This window comes from Camelus bactrianus, chromosome 12 (assembly GCF_048773025.1).
Source record: "Camelus bactrianus isolate YW-2024 breed Bactrian camel chromosome 12, ASM4877302v1, whole genome shotgun sequence".
Classification (NCBI taxonomy): domain Eukaryota; kingdom Metazoa; phylum Chordata; class Mammalia; order Artiodactyla; family Camelidae; genus Camelus; species Camelus bactrianus.
The window spans coordinates 63,694,147-63,710,387 of NC_133550.1; the positions used below are offsets into that span (position 1 = coordinate 63,694,147).

The 16,241-nt window shown below is 36.0% G+C and overlaps 1 protein-coding gene across 1 annotated transcript in view; it reads left to right on the forward strand.

Moving 5' to 3' along the window:
* Positions 1–16,241, forward strand: part of EP300 (EP300 lysine acetyltransferase) — a 66,933-nt gene that overhangs the window by 11,683 nt on the left and 39,009 nt on the right. The window contains exons 2-4 of the mRNA XM_010960248.3: positions 6,241–6,878; positions 14,669–14,845; positions 15,931–16,192. Of these exons, the coding sequence (XP_010958550.2) occupies positions 6,241–6,878; positions 14,669–14,845; positions 15,931–16,192 (1,077 nt within the window). The remainder of the gene's footprint in view (positions 1–6,240; positions 6,879–14,668; positions 14,846–15,930; positions 16,193–16,241) is intronic.

Sequence of the window (16,241 nt, forward strand, 5' to 3'; positions counted from 1 at the left end):
TGATTTTTTTTTTTCTCCTGAGATAGTGATTTATTTGAACTTTTATTTTTTCCCATTTTTTGAAGGAAAAGGAAGAACCTGAGGATCTTAGTAAGAGGCATGAATTGAGGCTAGTCAATAATAAAATCCACTGTTACATAGGATTTGTTTAAATTACGGCATTTAAATTTTAATTTATTTTTCCATTGCACCTTCATACATATTGCTTTTAGTTTGGGACTTGTTTTTCTACTAGTTTTAGACCACTGGGTTTTATTTGCTATTTATGACAAACTGGCCAAAGATGTAGTCTCTTATTTTTAGTGGCCTTTTTATAGTATGTTGCTTATGAGCTTGCTGCCAGTTTGGGGTTTTTTTGTTTGTTTTGTTTTGTTTTTCCTGGGAAGCCCCTTGTGAAAGGATCTAATGGAGAAAGACTGGAAGTTTGGTGGCTAAAATAAAATCCACTTATTAGGTTTTTGAGCTTTACGACTCTTAACCATACTGGTATAGAATTAATTACTTAACAGTTTGAGGAACTTTTCTCAGTCTAGAAATACTAATTAAATTTTGTTTAAAAAAACCTGTTTTCTCAGTTTAAAAATGTTCAAAAAAGTTATAGTTTTCATGATGTTCAGTAATCTAAAACAGCTGCTAAAAATGAAGTCTGTCTGCTTGCTTGCATCGAAGGAGCATTGAATTGGGGATCCAGGGACTTCAGTAGAGTCCATATTCAATAACAAAATAGTATAATCTGTGGAAGCCAGTGGTGTATCAGGGGCAGTGTTCTAAGAAGCCTGAGGAAAATGGATCTTTATTTTCCCAATTCCTCCTCACTGAACGTGGTTCTGCTTTTTATTTTGTCTGTTTCCAGTTAAACAGTACTAGATGATCCCAAAGGATCCTTTAGTGTGTTCCACCTGGTATATAACTTTAAAGAAGAAGGTTAATAAATTTACACATTTACATAGATCACACATTTATATGCTTTAGAATCTGTCTTTAAAAATACATTAAGGATCACCTCATTGGTTCTTAAAACAGCTCCATGAAAGTGGCAGATAGAATAAGTTTTACTGCCTTTTGAGAAAAGAGGTGACATGAGCTCACAGTTGGAAAGTTTGATAAATGAGGTCATCTTGTAGAATTGGGTTTGAATCCAGCTATTTGAACTCCTTGAGCAGTGTCAAGTTAGACACCAGTGATAGCTGATGACATTTAGGAATCATAAATGTCCAGAACTTTGAGGCAAAAATCAAACTAGCCTAGAAGTAATAATGACAGTCAATGATATCAGATGAAATAATGTCTGTTTAATCATGGGTCAGAGTACAAATGACTTTTTAACATAGTCTTCCAAATTTAAAATGTAATCATTGAAAATAACAAGTCTTAAGGAAAGGTTAAGAAAACTTTATTATAATGTTGTAAATACCCAATTAGATACAAATAATTATAGTATGTGATTGCAGAATTGTTGGAAACATTTATTATCCGATTCATTCCTTGAGCATGTGCTAGGTACTAAGGAAATGTACGTATCTGTTAAATGAGACCCTTATCCTTCAGATACTTACAATTTGGTAAAGAAGTAATATGCACACAAGTATTTAGCTGTAACAAAAGATAGAAAATATGAAGTGCATAGTTGAGGTGTAACAAAGTGAGTCATCTTAGGAAATGGGGTATTTCAGTCAATCTTTGAATTGAAGCCTGATGGATCTTTCTTAATGGAATGGTCACTACAATTAGATCTGTTGAAAATACAGGATTGCCATTAAAAAAACAGCCCTATAACCTTCATTTTCAAGGTCTAGCAATGTAAGCCCTCCTGTCTGCATCACAGTGGAGCCTAACTTTGTAATGTGATGTTAAATGTTTTGCATAAATATAAAACAGCAACCAAGTACAACAGATTTGGCTGTAGTACAGGTTAAAATCCTTAAGACTAGGGCCTAGAGCAAGTCTTCCTTATTACTGAAGTTGATTTCTCCTCAGTGAACTCTCTGTATGTGGCTATTATCTACTTCTGAGATTGTTAGAGGATCAACAAGAATAATACAATTATTGAGGAGCCGCAGACGGTGCCTGACAAACTGAAAGTGCTTGATAAAAGTTTGCTCTCATTATTATAAGCCAGTCTTGTCTCATAAGTAGTGATTCCACTGAATAATAATAGTAGATAACATTTCATAGTGCTTAATATGTGCTAGGCACTGTTCTACCTTTTGTTTGTTTGTTTGTTTTGCTAGGCACTGTTCTAAATGCTTGTATTAACTCACTGAATCCTCACAACCTATGAAGTGGGTACTTTCCTATTATACAGAGATGGAAACAGTTCTTCTGTGTGTATTTTAGAATTATCTTGTCTGGTTCTCTGAAAAACTTAGGATTTTGATTGGCATTGCATTGAAGCTATAGGTCAATATTGGGGAAGAACTGATGTCTTTATATAATATTGAGGACTTGTACCCAGATGTTTGTGATAATATCCTATTTATTTAGGTGGTCTTCAGTTTTGCAATTTACACATATTATCTAATAATACTGTCAGATTTTTTTCTGTTTTCCCCTATTATATTTACTTCTAATCATTTGTTACTGATATACAGAAATGCAGTTTAATTTGTTTATATTTGTGGTATGTTCCATCACCTTGCTAACCTCACTATTTCTAATTCTTTGCATTGGATTTTCTATGTTGACAGTTATTTCATCTGCATACAATAAGTTGTGTTTCTTCCTTTACAATCTTTTTACTCATTAATTTTTCTTGTATTATTGCTTTGGTTAGAAACTCCTTTACAACATTGAATAGAAGCTGGGTATCTGTCTTGTTCTGATGCTAAAGAGGCTACTTTTTTTTTTTTAACATTTTTTATTGATTTATAATCATTTTACAATGTTGTGTCAAATTTCAGTGTAGAGCACAATTTTTCAGTTATACATGTAAAGAGGCTACTTTTAATATTGGTCCATTATGCATATTTGCTGTCAATTTTTAGGTTTTGAAAGAGACCTTTCTGTCGATTTAAGGAAGTTCCCATCAGGTTTTTGATTGTTACAGTTTTGTTTTTTTTTAATGAGGAATTGGGTATTGACTTTTATCCAGTGCTTTTTTTTACAGCCATTAAGATGAATCTTACTTTTTCTTTCTCCTTTGTTAATGTGGTAAATAACATGTGTAGGTGGTCTAAGGTTCTAATGCGTACCTCTCCTTTCTGGATTCCTGAGATTATCCCAACTTGATCATGAAATTACATTTTTAAGATGCTGATAAATTTGATTTTTTTTTTCTCCCCTTTAAGGATTCTTGTTTCTGTGTTCATGATTTTTTTTTTCTAGTATTGGCCATGTGTGGTTTTTAGAGTACTTTATTTTCTAAAAATGTTTGTGAAAGGTTGAATTGTCTTTTCCTTGAAAGTTCAGTGGGACATGGCTATAAAAGTATTTAGATCTGGTGTTTTCTTTATGGAAAGGTTAACCAATGGTTCATTTTTTTTCAATAGCAATAGGATTGTTCAGGGTTTCTATGTCTCTCTTAAATTTTTTAAGATGGGATATTTCAGTTTAACAGAATAGTAGAAAGAACTCGTCCATGTGCCTATTATTTCAGGTTACTGATAATTTTGCCCCCTAGAGTTTCTACTGAGTTTTAAAAAGCAAATCCCAGACATGTCATTTCACTAGAAATAGTTAAATATGTATCTTAGTTAAAATGATTTACTGATTTATTTTAACATAGTAACTATGCTATTGTCATACCCAACAAAATTAATAATTTTTTAATATTACCCACTATTCAGCCTTTATTTATATTATTCTGATTCTTGTCTAAAATGTATTTTCACAATTAATTTGAATCAAGACCCAAACAAGGTACATCTGGTTGTTGAATCTCTTGTTTGGTAACAACTTTTCCCATTCTTTTTTTTTTTTCCTTTTATGCCATGGAGAAGCTGGGACATTTATCTGATATAATTTCATTTTTGATTAAGGTTTGTTGAGTATTTTCTCAGGAACTTACTCATTTTTGTCTCTTCAAATTTTTTGTGTAAAATTGATTAATAGTGTTACTTTCTTTTTATTTAGTTTTTTTCTTAACTTCCCAGAAGTTTATCTTATTATTCTCTTTAAAGAACCAACTTCTGATTTTGTTGCTAACCTCTCAGTTGTATTTCTTCTGTTGATAATTGCTTTTATCTTTGATCATCTTTTTCCACTGTTTTTCTAACATAACGTAGATACTTAACTCATTAATTTCAAGCTTTATTTTCTAACATAAGCCTTTTAAGTTTTGAAATGTAGTATTTTGATTACCACTCAGTTTCTTTTTTATTTTCCCTTTTATCACTTAGATACATGCATATTTTTAAAATTGCTATATAGGTAGACATTTAAATTTTTTTCTAAATGTTTAACCCTAAAAATATGCCAGTGATAAACGTTTCCTTCTATACTCCAGGGGGAAAGTAGAATGCAAAATCACTTAAAAGTATGTATGATCACAGTTTTGTGAATTATGTAAATAGAAAGAAATGATGAAATGCATCAGTATATTAAGCAGTGGTCTTTTGAGTAGTGATGTCAGGTAAATTTTATTTGAAACTTTGTTTATATTGCAAAACTATTCATAAGATGCATTTTATTTTTATGATGGAGGGGCATGTATGATTTTTCAAAAGAAAAGAGAATAATTCTGTCAGTCTGAACTCTAAATCATGTCCCAAGATCCTGGAATGCAATTCAGTTCAATTAAAATATGACCAGTTGCTTTTTCTGTTGGGCATTAGGCAAGGAGTTGGTGTGTAAGTGGTAAGACTTGTCCTTCCCAAAGAGCTACAGCCTGGGTGCGGGGGTGAGGTGGAGGGGTGGTGGTGGGGAACAGATGGCATGAGAGTAGGGGAGAGAGACAGACACGTATAATTTCAGTGCCATGATAGAATGCTACAGGAACAGGAAGGGCACATAGAGGAAGAGTTGTACTTAAAAACCAAGGGTAACTGGGCCAAGACAATCATTATTAAAGTGATATCTTGTCTTCAGTGGGTGGATGATTTTTAACAGGATTATTAGTTGTAGATTCAAGTATATTTAATTTTTAAATACCCAACAATGCCCTTTTAATGTGAAAACTACTTGGAGAATTAAAAGGAAACTCAAACACCTTAATCTGTATGAGTTAATACTGTCAACAAATCAACCAGGGACAGTTTTGCACTTCCAGGGAACATTTGGTGATATCTAGAGATATTTTTGTTGGTTTATTGGGGGGGGCAAGCAGTAATTAGGTTTGTTTGTTTGTTTATTTCAAAGGAGGTACTGGGGATTGAACCCAGGACCTCCTGCATGCTAAGCACGCACTCTACCACTGAGCTGTACCCTCCCCCCAGAGATATTTTTGACTGTCACAAATGGGCTAGGGATACTATTGGCATTGAGAGGAGAGACCAGGGGTTTGCTGAGTATCTTACAGTGCACAGGACAGTCTCCCCTTCCCTCACAACAAAGAATTATCCAGCCCAGAATGTTTAATAGTGCCAAGGATGAGAAACCCGGGGTCGCTCTATAATTTGCCTCCTCTTTTTGGTGGGGGTGTGGCAGAGGTGGAGTAGGGGTGGTTTATATGTTGTTGAAGGAACCAGAGGCTTGGGTTTCTAGCCTATTCAGCCAGATTTGGGTTAAGGAAAACTAATCTGTAGTCTGAGGCCCGGTGAAAGCAAATTTACTAAACTTTGTGGCAGGCACTGGGATAGGAATTTGGTAAAGAGTGGTAGGCAGCCCATCTTCCTGGAGCTTACACTGAATGGTCTACAAGTGTCAGATCTTTTTATCAGTTGTCTTTCTCTTTGTTATCTTTTAAATCCTTTGTTTCATTCTGAATTTAGTGTATGGATAAGTTATTTTAACCTCTTCAAAGGAATTTTGGAATAGCATACAGTTTAATTGTTTATTTTTTCATGACTGTCAGTACAAACTTGGCAACTTGTGTAATGGGTATTGTACTAAGATGTAATCCTTTTTTTCCTTCAGTCTTATTTTAGGTACAGTTTGTAAGTGTTTAAACTTGTTGGCATGACCAAATACTATACATACATATATAAAACTTTTCAGTATAACATGAAAAACTGCAATACAAATAGATAGTATTCCATGGAGTGAGATTTAGAAATACTTATTATCAAGAACAAAGTACAGAGAAATTTGTAATTTTTGACTCTGTCATACTTTTAACTATTGTCTTTCCTCTTTGTTTTTTAGATTTTGGCTCTCTATTTGACTTGGAGCACGACTTACCAGATGAATTAATCAACTCTACAGAATTGGGACTAACCAATGGTGGTGATATTAGTCAGCTTCAGACAAGTCTTGGCATAGTACAAGATGCAGCCTCTAAACATAAACAGCTGTCAGAATTGCTACGGTCTGGTAGTTCCCCTAACCTCAATATGGGGGTTGGTGGCCCAGGCCAAGGCATGGCCAGCCAGCCCCAACAGAACAGTCCTGGATTAGGTTTGATAAATAGCATGGTCAAAAGCCCAATGGCACAGGCAGGCTTGACTTCTCCCAACATGGGGATGGGCACTAGTGGACCAAATCAGGGTCCCGCACCATCTGCACCAGGTATGATGAACAGTCCAGTAAATCAACCTGCCATGGGAATGAACACAGGGATGAATGCGGGCATGAATCCTGGAATGTTGACTGCAGGCAATGGACAGGGGATGATGCCTAATCAAGTCATGAACGGTTCAATTGGAGCAGGCCGGGGGCGACCTAATATGCAGTACCCAAACCCAGGCATGGGAAGTGCTGGCAACTTAATGACTGAGCCACTGCAGCAAGGCTCTCCTCAGATGGGAGGACAAACAGGATTGAGAGGCCCCCAGCCTCTTAAGGTGAGTACAGTTTTGGTGTGTGTCAGTATGTTTTTGGAGTGTTGCAATGATGGAGGGGGAGGGCTTGAGGTCAGTTATTCATTTATTCTTTACATGTTTAATCTTGTTACATTATATAGCATTTCCCACATATATGCCAAGGGTTGTCACAGATTTTATGAAGCTCTTACATTAAATGTAATGTAAGTGATACATTTATTTTGCACCTGACTAGTACTGTATACCTTCACAGTTTGTTCCAAATGATTGCCAGTTAATTCCTGGGCCCTGTGGCACAAGTATTAGAATATTTTCATCTCATTTTTAATTCATCTTATTTTAGCCTTCACAGCCTTCCTTAAAAAAAAAAAAAACCCACAGTTTTGTGATAGCTAGCATTATACTGTCTTCAGATAGACTTCAGTTGTTCCCAGTTTTTAAAAGATGTGTTATTTTTTTCCTTTAATTAATGAAATTGAGGTGCATTAGTTTACTGTGAAACTTTAACCAACATTCCAGGTTTTCCAGTTAGCCTGATTTTGGCTGCTTTTGTTTTTTTTTAAAGCTTACTTTCTTTGTCGTATTAGGTAGAGAATGCTAAATACATTTTTTTAAACCCTTTAAATGTGTACTTTGTATAATTAAGATATTATAAGCATATATTTGATGCTTATTCCTCCATATTTTCCCTACACATTTTAGTCTCCTTTTCTTAAAATGACATCACATTATAGTTGCCACTGCCTGGCAGGTACTTGTTAAATACATGTTGAATGAAAGAGAATGCTTCATTTGGAAGGTGATGTTAGAGATGGATAAGATTTTCAGAAGGAGTTGGGAGCAAGCTTGTTCTGTAAGAGGAATAATTTGAGCAGGCATTAGGACTTCTGTGTTCCTGAGAATAGTGATGGTGAGAGTTTAAGTATGAAATTAAGACATGTGGATGAATTGGGAGGTGGGGGGTGCTGAGGTCACGTATAGATACATGAAAGCCCCCAAATATTTTTTTTGCTACACAGTAAAGAATATTGACCTCTTAGGAAGGGATTCTTTTGGCATCCGTGTCTACTCTATAGATTATCCTTTTCTGGCACTTTTATGTTGCTGTGTGGATGTGGTTTACCTAGAATATTTGAAGTGAGAACCAGAAACAGAAAAGTAGATGATTTAGTCAGTACCTCTTCAAGGAACATACCTATGAAGAGTCCCTGCCCCTCCTGATGTTTACATTTGGGGGTGGAGGTGGATGACAGACATTAAACCTTCACTGATTGAGCAAATATTTACTCAGTCCTAGCTTTGATGTTGAAGATACAGCAGTGAATCAATTCATTTTATGGAACTTAAACTTTCTAAGTGTACACGTAAGATGTAAATTTATAGTGTTCCAGGTAAGTGCTGTAAATACAAATAGTAAGGAAGGGCTCATTAGGAAAATGCCTAGGTTGGAGTGGGGTACCGTTCTGTTTACAATCCAGATCACACATTTCTTGCATCAGCATTGTTTCGGGGACTAGATGAATAGCAATAAATTAATCAGACAAAATCCCCATCGTTGTGGAGCTTGTATTTTCATGGGAGAGGGGGATTCAAATATAAAAGCTTTATTTTTAAATGAGTCCCACCTATATTTTATATTTGTAAGTTGATACTTGTAAACCAAGTAACAGCAGTGCCTGACACATAAGAGTTTTAAATGTTTAGTGAATCAGTCTTTTGGAGTTATGGAGGCTTGGGGATGAAATGAATTGCTATAAAAGTTAGTACTTTTATAAAAGTTTTCTCTTTGAGAGGAAAAAAGCCTTCTCTGTATTTTCCTGTTAAAGATTAAAATAAATTCAAATCAGCCTGTTCAAATTGTTGGCTAGCAGTTGCCCTTCCAAAGTACCAGGTCCTAAAATTGTAGAGTTGATTATATTCGTTACCTTTCTTGTAAAACTAGTAAGAGTTCTGGTGATATTTAAGAATTAGGAATTAAGATGAGAAACTGAGACTTGATAACTTGAACCCTGTTGGCACATAGTAGTGGCTTTTGTACACAGTTCTTTTTATGAATGAATCTGTGATTCAAAATGTGCAGGTAGGTAGGTTGTGACTTTATTACTATGACAGTCTTTCAGAAGTCTTGCTGATGGTGGCTTATGGGAAGAAACTTGGATCATACCCCCTTTCACCCTAATCTTTAATTTTAGTCAGCATAAAATAATCAGAGACAAATGTTTTAGGTCTTTATTTCTGACCAGTGAGTTCAGGAGGGTACAGTGAAAGGCAGAATAGTGTGCAGATTCTGATCGATACTGTCTGGATGAGAATCTGGTCTATACCACCAGCCTCCTCCTATTTACCTGCATATTGCAAATCAAAGCTTTTCAGTTAAGATCATTTCAGTCCCCATTAACTTCACAAGACACTATGTCTGCCTCCTCAAAAATGCTGGTGACAAAAGAAATTTAAAAATTTTGAAAATCCTTTTTCAATAGCCACCCCTTAAGTATGAAGGAAGAAATGAAATTAAAAAGCATCATAGTTATTGGTGTGGACTATGAGCTGTACTGCCTGTGTTAAAAATGGACTTGGCCACTTACATAGTAGCTACATTACACTGAATTGCTTACGGTACCTCAGTTTTCCCATCTGTGGAATGTGAATAGTAAGAGTAAGTGTCACCTACCTCATGGGATTATTGGAGAACTAGATCAGTTAATACAAGTCAGCTCTTTGTGAGTGGCATATAGTAGTAAGCACCTATTATTAGAGTAGTAGTCTTAGCAAGTGCATGTATTGTAGTTCCCATTTTGTGATGTTCTTTTAACATTTTTATGAGGAGGGGGGAAATTAAAGCCACATCGTGTAGTTAAAGCTGGAGTCTGTAGCAGCATAGCTCTCAGTTGTAATGGGGAGATCAAATCAGTGTACCCCATGGATAGCAGCTGGCTGGAGGATGTACCAGAGACTTCAGTGGATTAATACTATATAAATTTGATGGAAGGTTTACTTTTCTTTGAAACTAAGGACTTTTTATTCAATAAGTGTTTATTAATATTCTGGAGGGGTTTTGGGGGGGTTCCCTTAGAAAATAGAAACAAAGCTATTCTATGAAGGATCTTGTTATGTATGATTAAGGAGACTAGTTTCAGTGTCAGACAGTATACTTGTACGTATATCAGTGTTTAGCTCCAAATTCTAAGGAACTCCTGATTATTAAAGATACTTAATATGTGTTGGGGCCATTAATTCTAACATCAGCCCTATGAAATGATAGTTTTATTCATATTATACAGGTAAGGAAACAAAGTGAGGGAGGTTACTACAGAGAACTCTTGTCTTTCTGAATTAAAAATGTTCGTTCATCACTATAGTATAATGTCATTCTGTTATTGTAATTCTTAATATTCATAAGACCTACACAGCTAAAAACAAATACTGGGGTTTTTTGTTTGCTGTCTCAGCATTTCACCTCCTGGCTTACTTGTAACTTACATACACATGATCATTGCTAGACTGAGACCTGTAAGAGCAGGAGCCATGCCTGTTTTTTGTAATCCATCTTAGTGACCCCTGAACCTTTCACAGATAGAACTTTGGAGCCTCTTTATGTGTTACTTTTCAGTTTTTACTCTGCAGCCCTAGATCGAGGGGAAAAGAATATACAAATCCTAACCCTCTTTTCTATGTCTCTGGTTACCTCACCTGCTATAAAGTGTTACCTGGCATCCAGATAGATACATATCCAAGGTTTTACATGCTTTGTGATTGATGAAACTAGTACCAAAGACAACAATAACAAAAAACAGCCAACTGCGAACTTTATCCAAAGGAGTACTGGCATTAGGAATAATTCTTTTTTCCTTTTCTCTTAAAATTTTTTTAAGGAGGTAAGAGTGCTAATGTCCATTTTGGAGCTCTTCTCTTAAAATTAATATCAGTTTGTGATGGTATTTGGCATGTGATGTTAAAGAGTATTTAACCTGTAAAATTTTAAACTAAGAGTAATGATTTATCTCTTGCATCTTTTAGAACTTGGGTGTTCTTGGATAGGCAAGGAATGAAGCAGGAAGGACCAGTTAGGAAGGTATTAAGTATAAGGCAGGGAGGAAGAATCCATGTTGAGAGAGAAAAAGATGGGCCTTAAAGGCCATATTCTGATGGGTTTTAAATAGGAGAATCTTATGCTCAGATTTACAATCTGGATGGATGTGGTTTTAGGTGTGCAGTATCAACTTAAAATAGTCCCTGTGCAGTGATGAGGCCCCCTAACTAAGGCAGTGGTATAAAAGTAATGGGAATGAGTCTGAAAAATATTTAGGATTGGATGTAGGATCTGAGAGATCCCTAGTCTTCCTTGTTTATCAGCATATCTCCTCCCCTACCCCAGTGCTTAACATAATGCCTGGCATATGACTTGGATATAGAAATATTATCAAATCCAGTAGGTAGGAGGAAATGTCAGAATGTAGTTTAATTTTGTTTTTATTATTTGGTGAATCTTGGAGTCACAGTTAGTGTTGTTGTGTGTTACTGTTGATGCTTGCAAGTCTTAAGAGATTTTTGTCGCTGTGTTTAATGTTTCTAAACTGTTATATTTGTTGTATTTTGGGCACTAGTTTTTATTTTTCCTATTTATATGTCAATATTTATTCACCATCATGTGTTATATGTGTTCCTGTGTTCCGTAAAGTTTCTTTTTAATATATTGAATGCTTAGACACAACCTGTGTAGTTAGATTTCTTTTTAAAGAAAGATAAAATAGTGCCCTGCAGGTCCTTTGGTTTTAGCTGCCTTAGAACTGTTTGTGGCTTCCTGGTCCTCTGCCTTTTCAGTTTAGGTAGAGATCTGTATCTTTGTGGTTCAGGTAGGTGGTGGGTAGTTGGACATCTGGATCACATTATCTGTAGGGAAGGGAACGAGCTCTAATAACTAACTACAGTATAGCAGAAATTAGGTATAGTATATTCCCTTCTTGTTATATTTGATGGGGGAGCTGTAAGGGTTGGGGGGATAGGGTAGGGATGAGGGGCATTGGTTTTATTTTATTTTCTAATGCTGGCGGCAGAACTCTGAAGGAGATGGGAAAACAAGCCTGAGAGTCTTTGTTGGTCAGAGTGACCAGAAGTATCAGGAATGAATTACTGCCAGCTGACCAGCAGTTAGTGCAGTCTGTATATTTGAGACCGTACTCTGTCATAGAGTGAACTTGGAGTTTCTAGGTAATACGTGGTGATTGAGGGAACAAGCAATATCAGGAATTGGTTGAAACTCAATTGGTGTAGTTGTTTGCACAAGGCAGTGTCTGTGTGAACAAATGTGTGAAAGACCAGATTCTACTAGGATGTTTGATAAAGACATTATGCTTATTAACGAGATACCAAGGCATCTTACAAAGCCCAGCATTTTAATTTATGTAAATTATGGACTCTTTACAAGCATAATCTATTGTCTTTTGGTCTTTTATGGTCTGTCGTGCAAGTTCTATGATAGAATGGCTTTCATTTTATGTCTGTCATGAATTTGCATGGTAATAAGAAACACAAGTGAAATATAACTCCTCCAGGTGGAGATGTGCATATCATTGGAACTATATTAATATAAATATTAGTACTTTAAAAGCATATGTAGTAGCAGCACTCCTAGCCATGTTTGAAACCTGAACTTTGAATTTAAGCCTGTTTCTGTATTCATTTGATTGTCCCTACAATCTTACTGTCCAGATTCACATAGGAAATTCCAGTTATTGGAGACAATACACTTTTTACTCTGGATGCTTACCATTTAGGCCACCCCCATTTTTTTATGATACGCCCAAACTGTGCCAATTTACACAGTCTCGTTCCCTATCATTATTAGAGCACTAGGCAGGTTACTTAACTCCTAGTCTCTAACCTTTCTGGGAAATGTTCTTTAATTTTTTCTTTAATATTTTGCCTTCCCACTACAGGCGAACCTTTGAACTGATGAAGATGTTATATTCATATAAATTTGCAGAGTTGACTGCATATGATATAAAGAACTGAATTTTACTTACAGAGTTCATACAATTTACTTTGTGTTTCTATTTTCCTGAGTCAGCGAGTTCTTTTGTCAGCCAGGTTTGGGATGACAGGGCTACAAAGAAAAATCAACTAAGGTTCTTTATCTTTTGGTCTGTGGATAGAAGACATTTTTCACAGATACTTTTATCACCTATGTTATATTATAAATAAAGGCATGAACATTTCTGTTTGGGTTGAAAAAGAACTGTCTAGAATAATAGATACTTCACAGAGGTGGTAACTTTTGAAATGTATCTTAAAGGATGGATAGAATCTGCAGCTACTTATTTACCTTTGTACCAGCCAAGTAAGCAAGAAAAAATGAAAATTAGACTGCCTATTCACAAACTTAGTATTTTATTTCCTTTACAGGTTAGCATTCAGAAGTCAAATAGGAAAGGAGGGTGTACCATTGCCTAGTTATAGGGAAAAGGGAAAGCCTAAACAAATGTTGGAGATTCGAGAAGCGTGATACTCTCAGGTTTGCAAGTTAATGGGTACAGGAGATAGGATGCCATGGAGAGTAGTCAGTACTTATGAAGATCATGAAGGGTCTGGTATACTATGGTTTTTCCCCTTTATGAATAGAAAAAAGTTAGAACAGAAGGCAAGAAAACCTGTTAGACAGTCTATAAAAGCTGTGATGAGGGGCTTGAATTAAGACAGTGATAGTGGGCACGGATACATGGAAACGATGGAGGGTGGGTGATTAGATGTAGAATTCGAAGGACCCTCTGATAGAACGTTTGAGAAGAATATAGAAATCCCTTATGACTCCTTGTAATTGGTCAGCAGTGGTAGCATTCTTAGTTTCTGTTCTGAGTTCTTGCTGTATGTTTCTAGTGGGTGATGATTGACTTATAGTGGGACCTTATATGGAAGAATAGAACTGTAAGTTGCATCATTACCAGTAAAATATTTGGCTTCTGAATAATTAATACTCTGTTCTTTAAGTTAATCATTATCCAGTATGATGATTCCAGGTGGACTTGCATAAACACAGGGGAAAAACTTACTTTTTGAAGTAGATAAGGTTTGCAGACACACACAAATTACTTTAAGAACAAAGGAGGTAATTTAATAAAAACAGCTAGGTGTAAGACAGCAAGAAATGGTGCAGACTCTGAAGTTTGGATGATCTTTTTAAAGGTTTCAGATTGAAAAAGTCTACTGTGTTCCTAAATAAAAAAAGGACATATCAGGGGGAGGGTGTAGCTCAATGGTAGAGCACATGCCTAGCTTGCACAAGGTCCTGGGTTCAATCCCCAGTGCCTCCATTAAATAAATAAACCTAGTTACCTTCCCCTCCAAAAATTTTTTTAAAAAAAATTTTAAAAAAAAGGACATATCCCCCAAACTAAGAGTTTTCTACCTTTTTTATAAACAAAATGCTGGAATAAGCATTCAAATGCTCTGACAAATCAAACTGTAATTTAATTTTTAAGGATTTGATGATTAATTGAGTTGAATTGAATTTATTATGTTTGCATATTAAATGAAAGTCATTTAGTACATTTAAAGTGGAGAAAAATGGCAAACCCTGCTTAGCAGTTATATAGCTAAATGAACACACAGATTTTTCTAAAACATTTATCTTATTTATAGAAGACAGCTCTAAATTTACTGTACCTGGGACCCTCAGATTACAATATGTTTATATATACAGAGACTTTCTTTTAAAATTGTCTGTTAATTAGGAAGTGGGAAAAGAAAGGAAATGGTAATGTTCTATTAGTATGGAGAATAACAATCTTAATTTCTCTTCTGTTTCTTGTTCTTAGATGGGAATGATGAACAACCCAAATCCTTACAGTTCACCATATACTCAGAATTCTGGACAGCAGATTGGAACCAGTGGCCTTGGTCTCCAGATTCCAACAAAGTCTGTGCTACCAAATAGCTTACCTCCGTTTGCAATGGACAAAAAGGCAGTTCCTGGTGGAGGAATGCCCAACATGGTGAGTAGTAATCTATCTAAAATTTGTCTTCCACCTGACACTTTAAGAAAAGAATTATGTTAAACTTTGATATCATCTGCTATACACAGTAGGATGTAATGGATGGCCCCTGTGATCGAGGAAGCTTCTGCCTTCTATTTCACATAGTGTTTTGTTACTTGTATTGATCAGTAAGGGTGCTGGTCCAAATAGGAGCAAGTGGGGCTGCTACAGTGAAAGTTTTGATGTCCTGCCATATCCTTCTTGTGAACATTTCTTTCTGTAGGATATGAAAACGGAACCTTTTTCCTCTTGGGAAGGACTCTCTGACAGAGGATTCCAGCTCTCAGTGACCACACCAACTAATATGTATCTGATACTCCTACATAGAAGTAACTTCCCTCTCAAAGTTACACACTAATTTTAAATGTGATTTTTGTTACGGAAAAATTTCCAAAGCCTCTAACATTGCTATTTTTCTAAAGTAGAACTATTTCTGGTTGTAAATATAGCAAGTAGTCCATGGAAAAAATTGTCTTTGGAAAAAAAATTGTACTATAGGAATTGCATTCAGTCATATTCATTGAATGCTTATATTTCAGGACTCAGCGAAGTATTGGAGATATAAAGATGAATAATACATGGCATTTCTGTCCCCAGAAATGTTTACTTTTTTACTGGAAAAACCAAATTTCCTCCAGAGTTTACAAAAACTAATTTTCTACACACCTGAAAGGCCGTGCCAGGTCTCCCAAGAAGATCTTCATTATTCTTCAAAACCTAACTTGGACCTACTGTTCACTACAGATTCCTTCCTTCTACCCCTCACAGTGGAGCTTACCGTGTTCTCCTCTTTCTTTTGCTCTCTTTATGTTATACGTACTTTGGTTTTATTGCTTGGTTTATGTAGTAATTTGTTTTCTTATTAAATTGAGCTTCTTGATTGTAGAAAGCTTCATTTATTTATGTTAGAATCCCCTGTGTCAAAAAAAAATGGAGTCTGTCCTTAAAGATTTTCATTGAAAATCTCCAGGTGCATATTTAATAGGGAGGTAGCACACCATGACACCTAAAATTAAATGTATCTTTATTGTTTTATCCCTTAGGGCCAGCAGCAGTCCCCGCAGGTCCAGCAGCCGGGCCTGGTGACTCCGGTAGCCCAAGGGATGGGTTCTGGAGCACACACGGCTGATCCAGAGAAGCGCAAGCTCATCCAGCAGCAGCTTGTTCTCCTTTTGCACGCTCACAAGTGCCAGCGCCGGGAGCAGGCTAATGGGGAAGTGCGGCAGTGCAACCTTCCCCACTGTCGGACAATGAAGAATGTCCTTAACCACATGACACACTGCCAGTCAGGCAAGTCCTGCCAAGGTGAGTGGGCTCAAGGCGTTTTCATGCTCAGCCGTTAATACTTACAGTT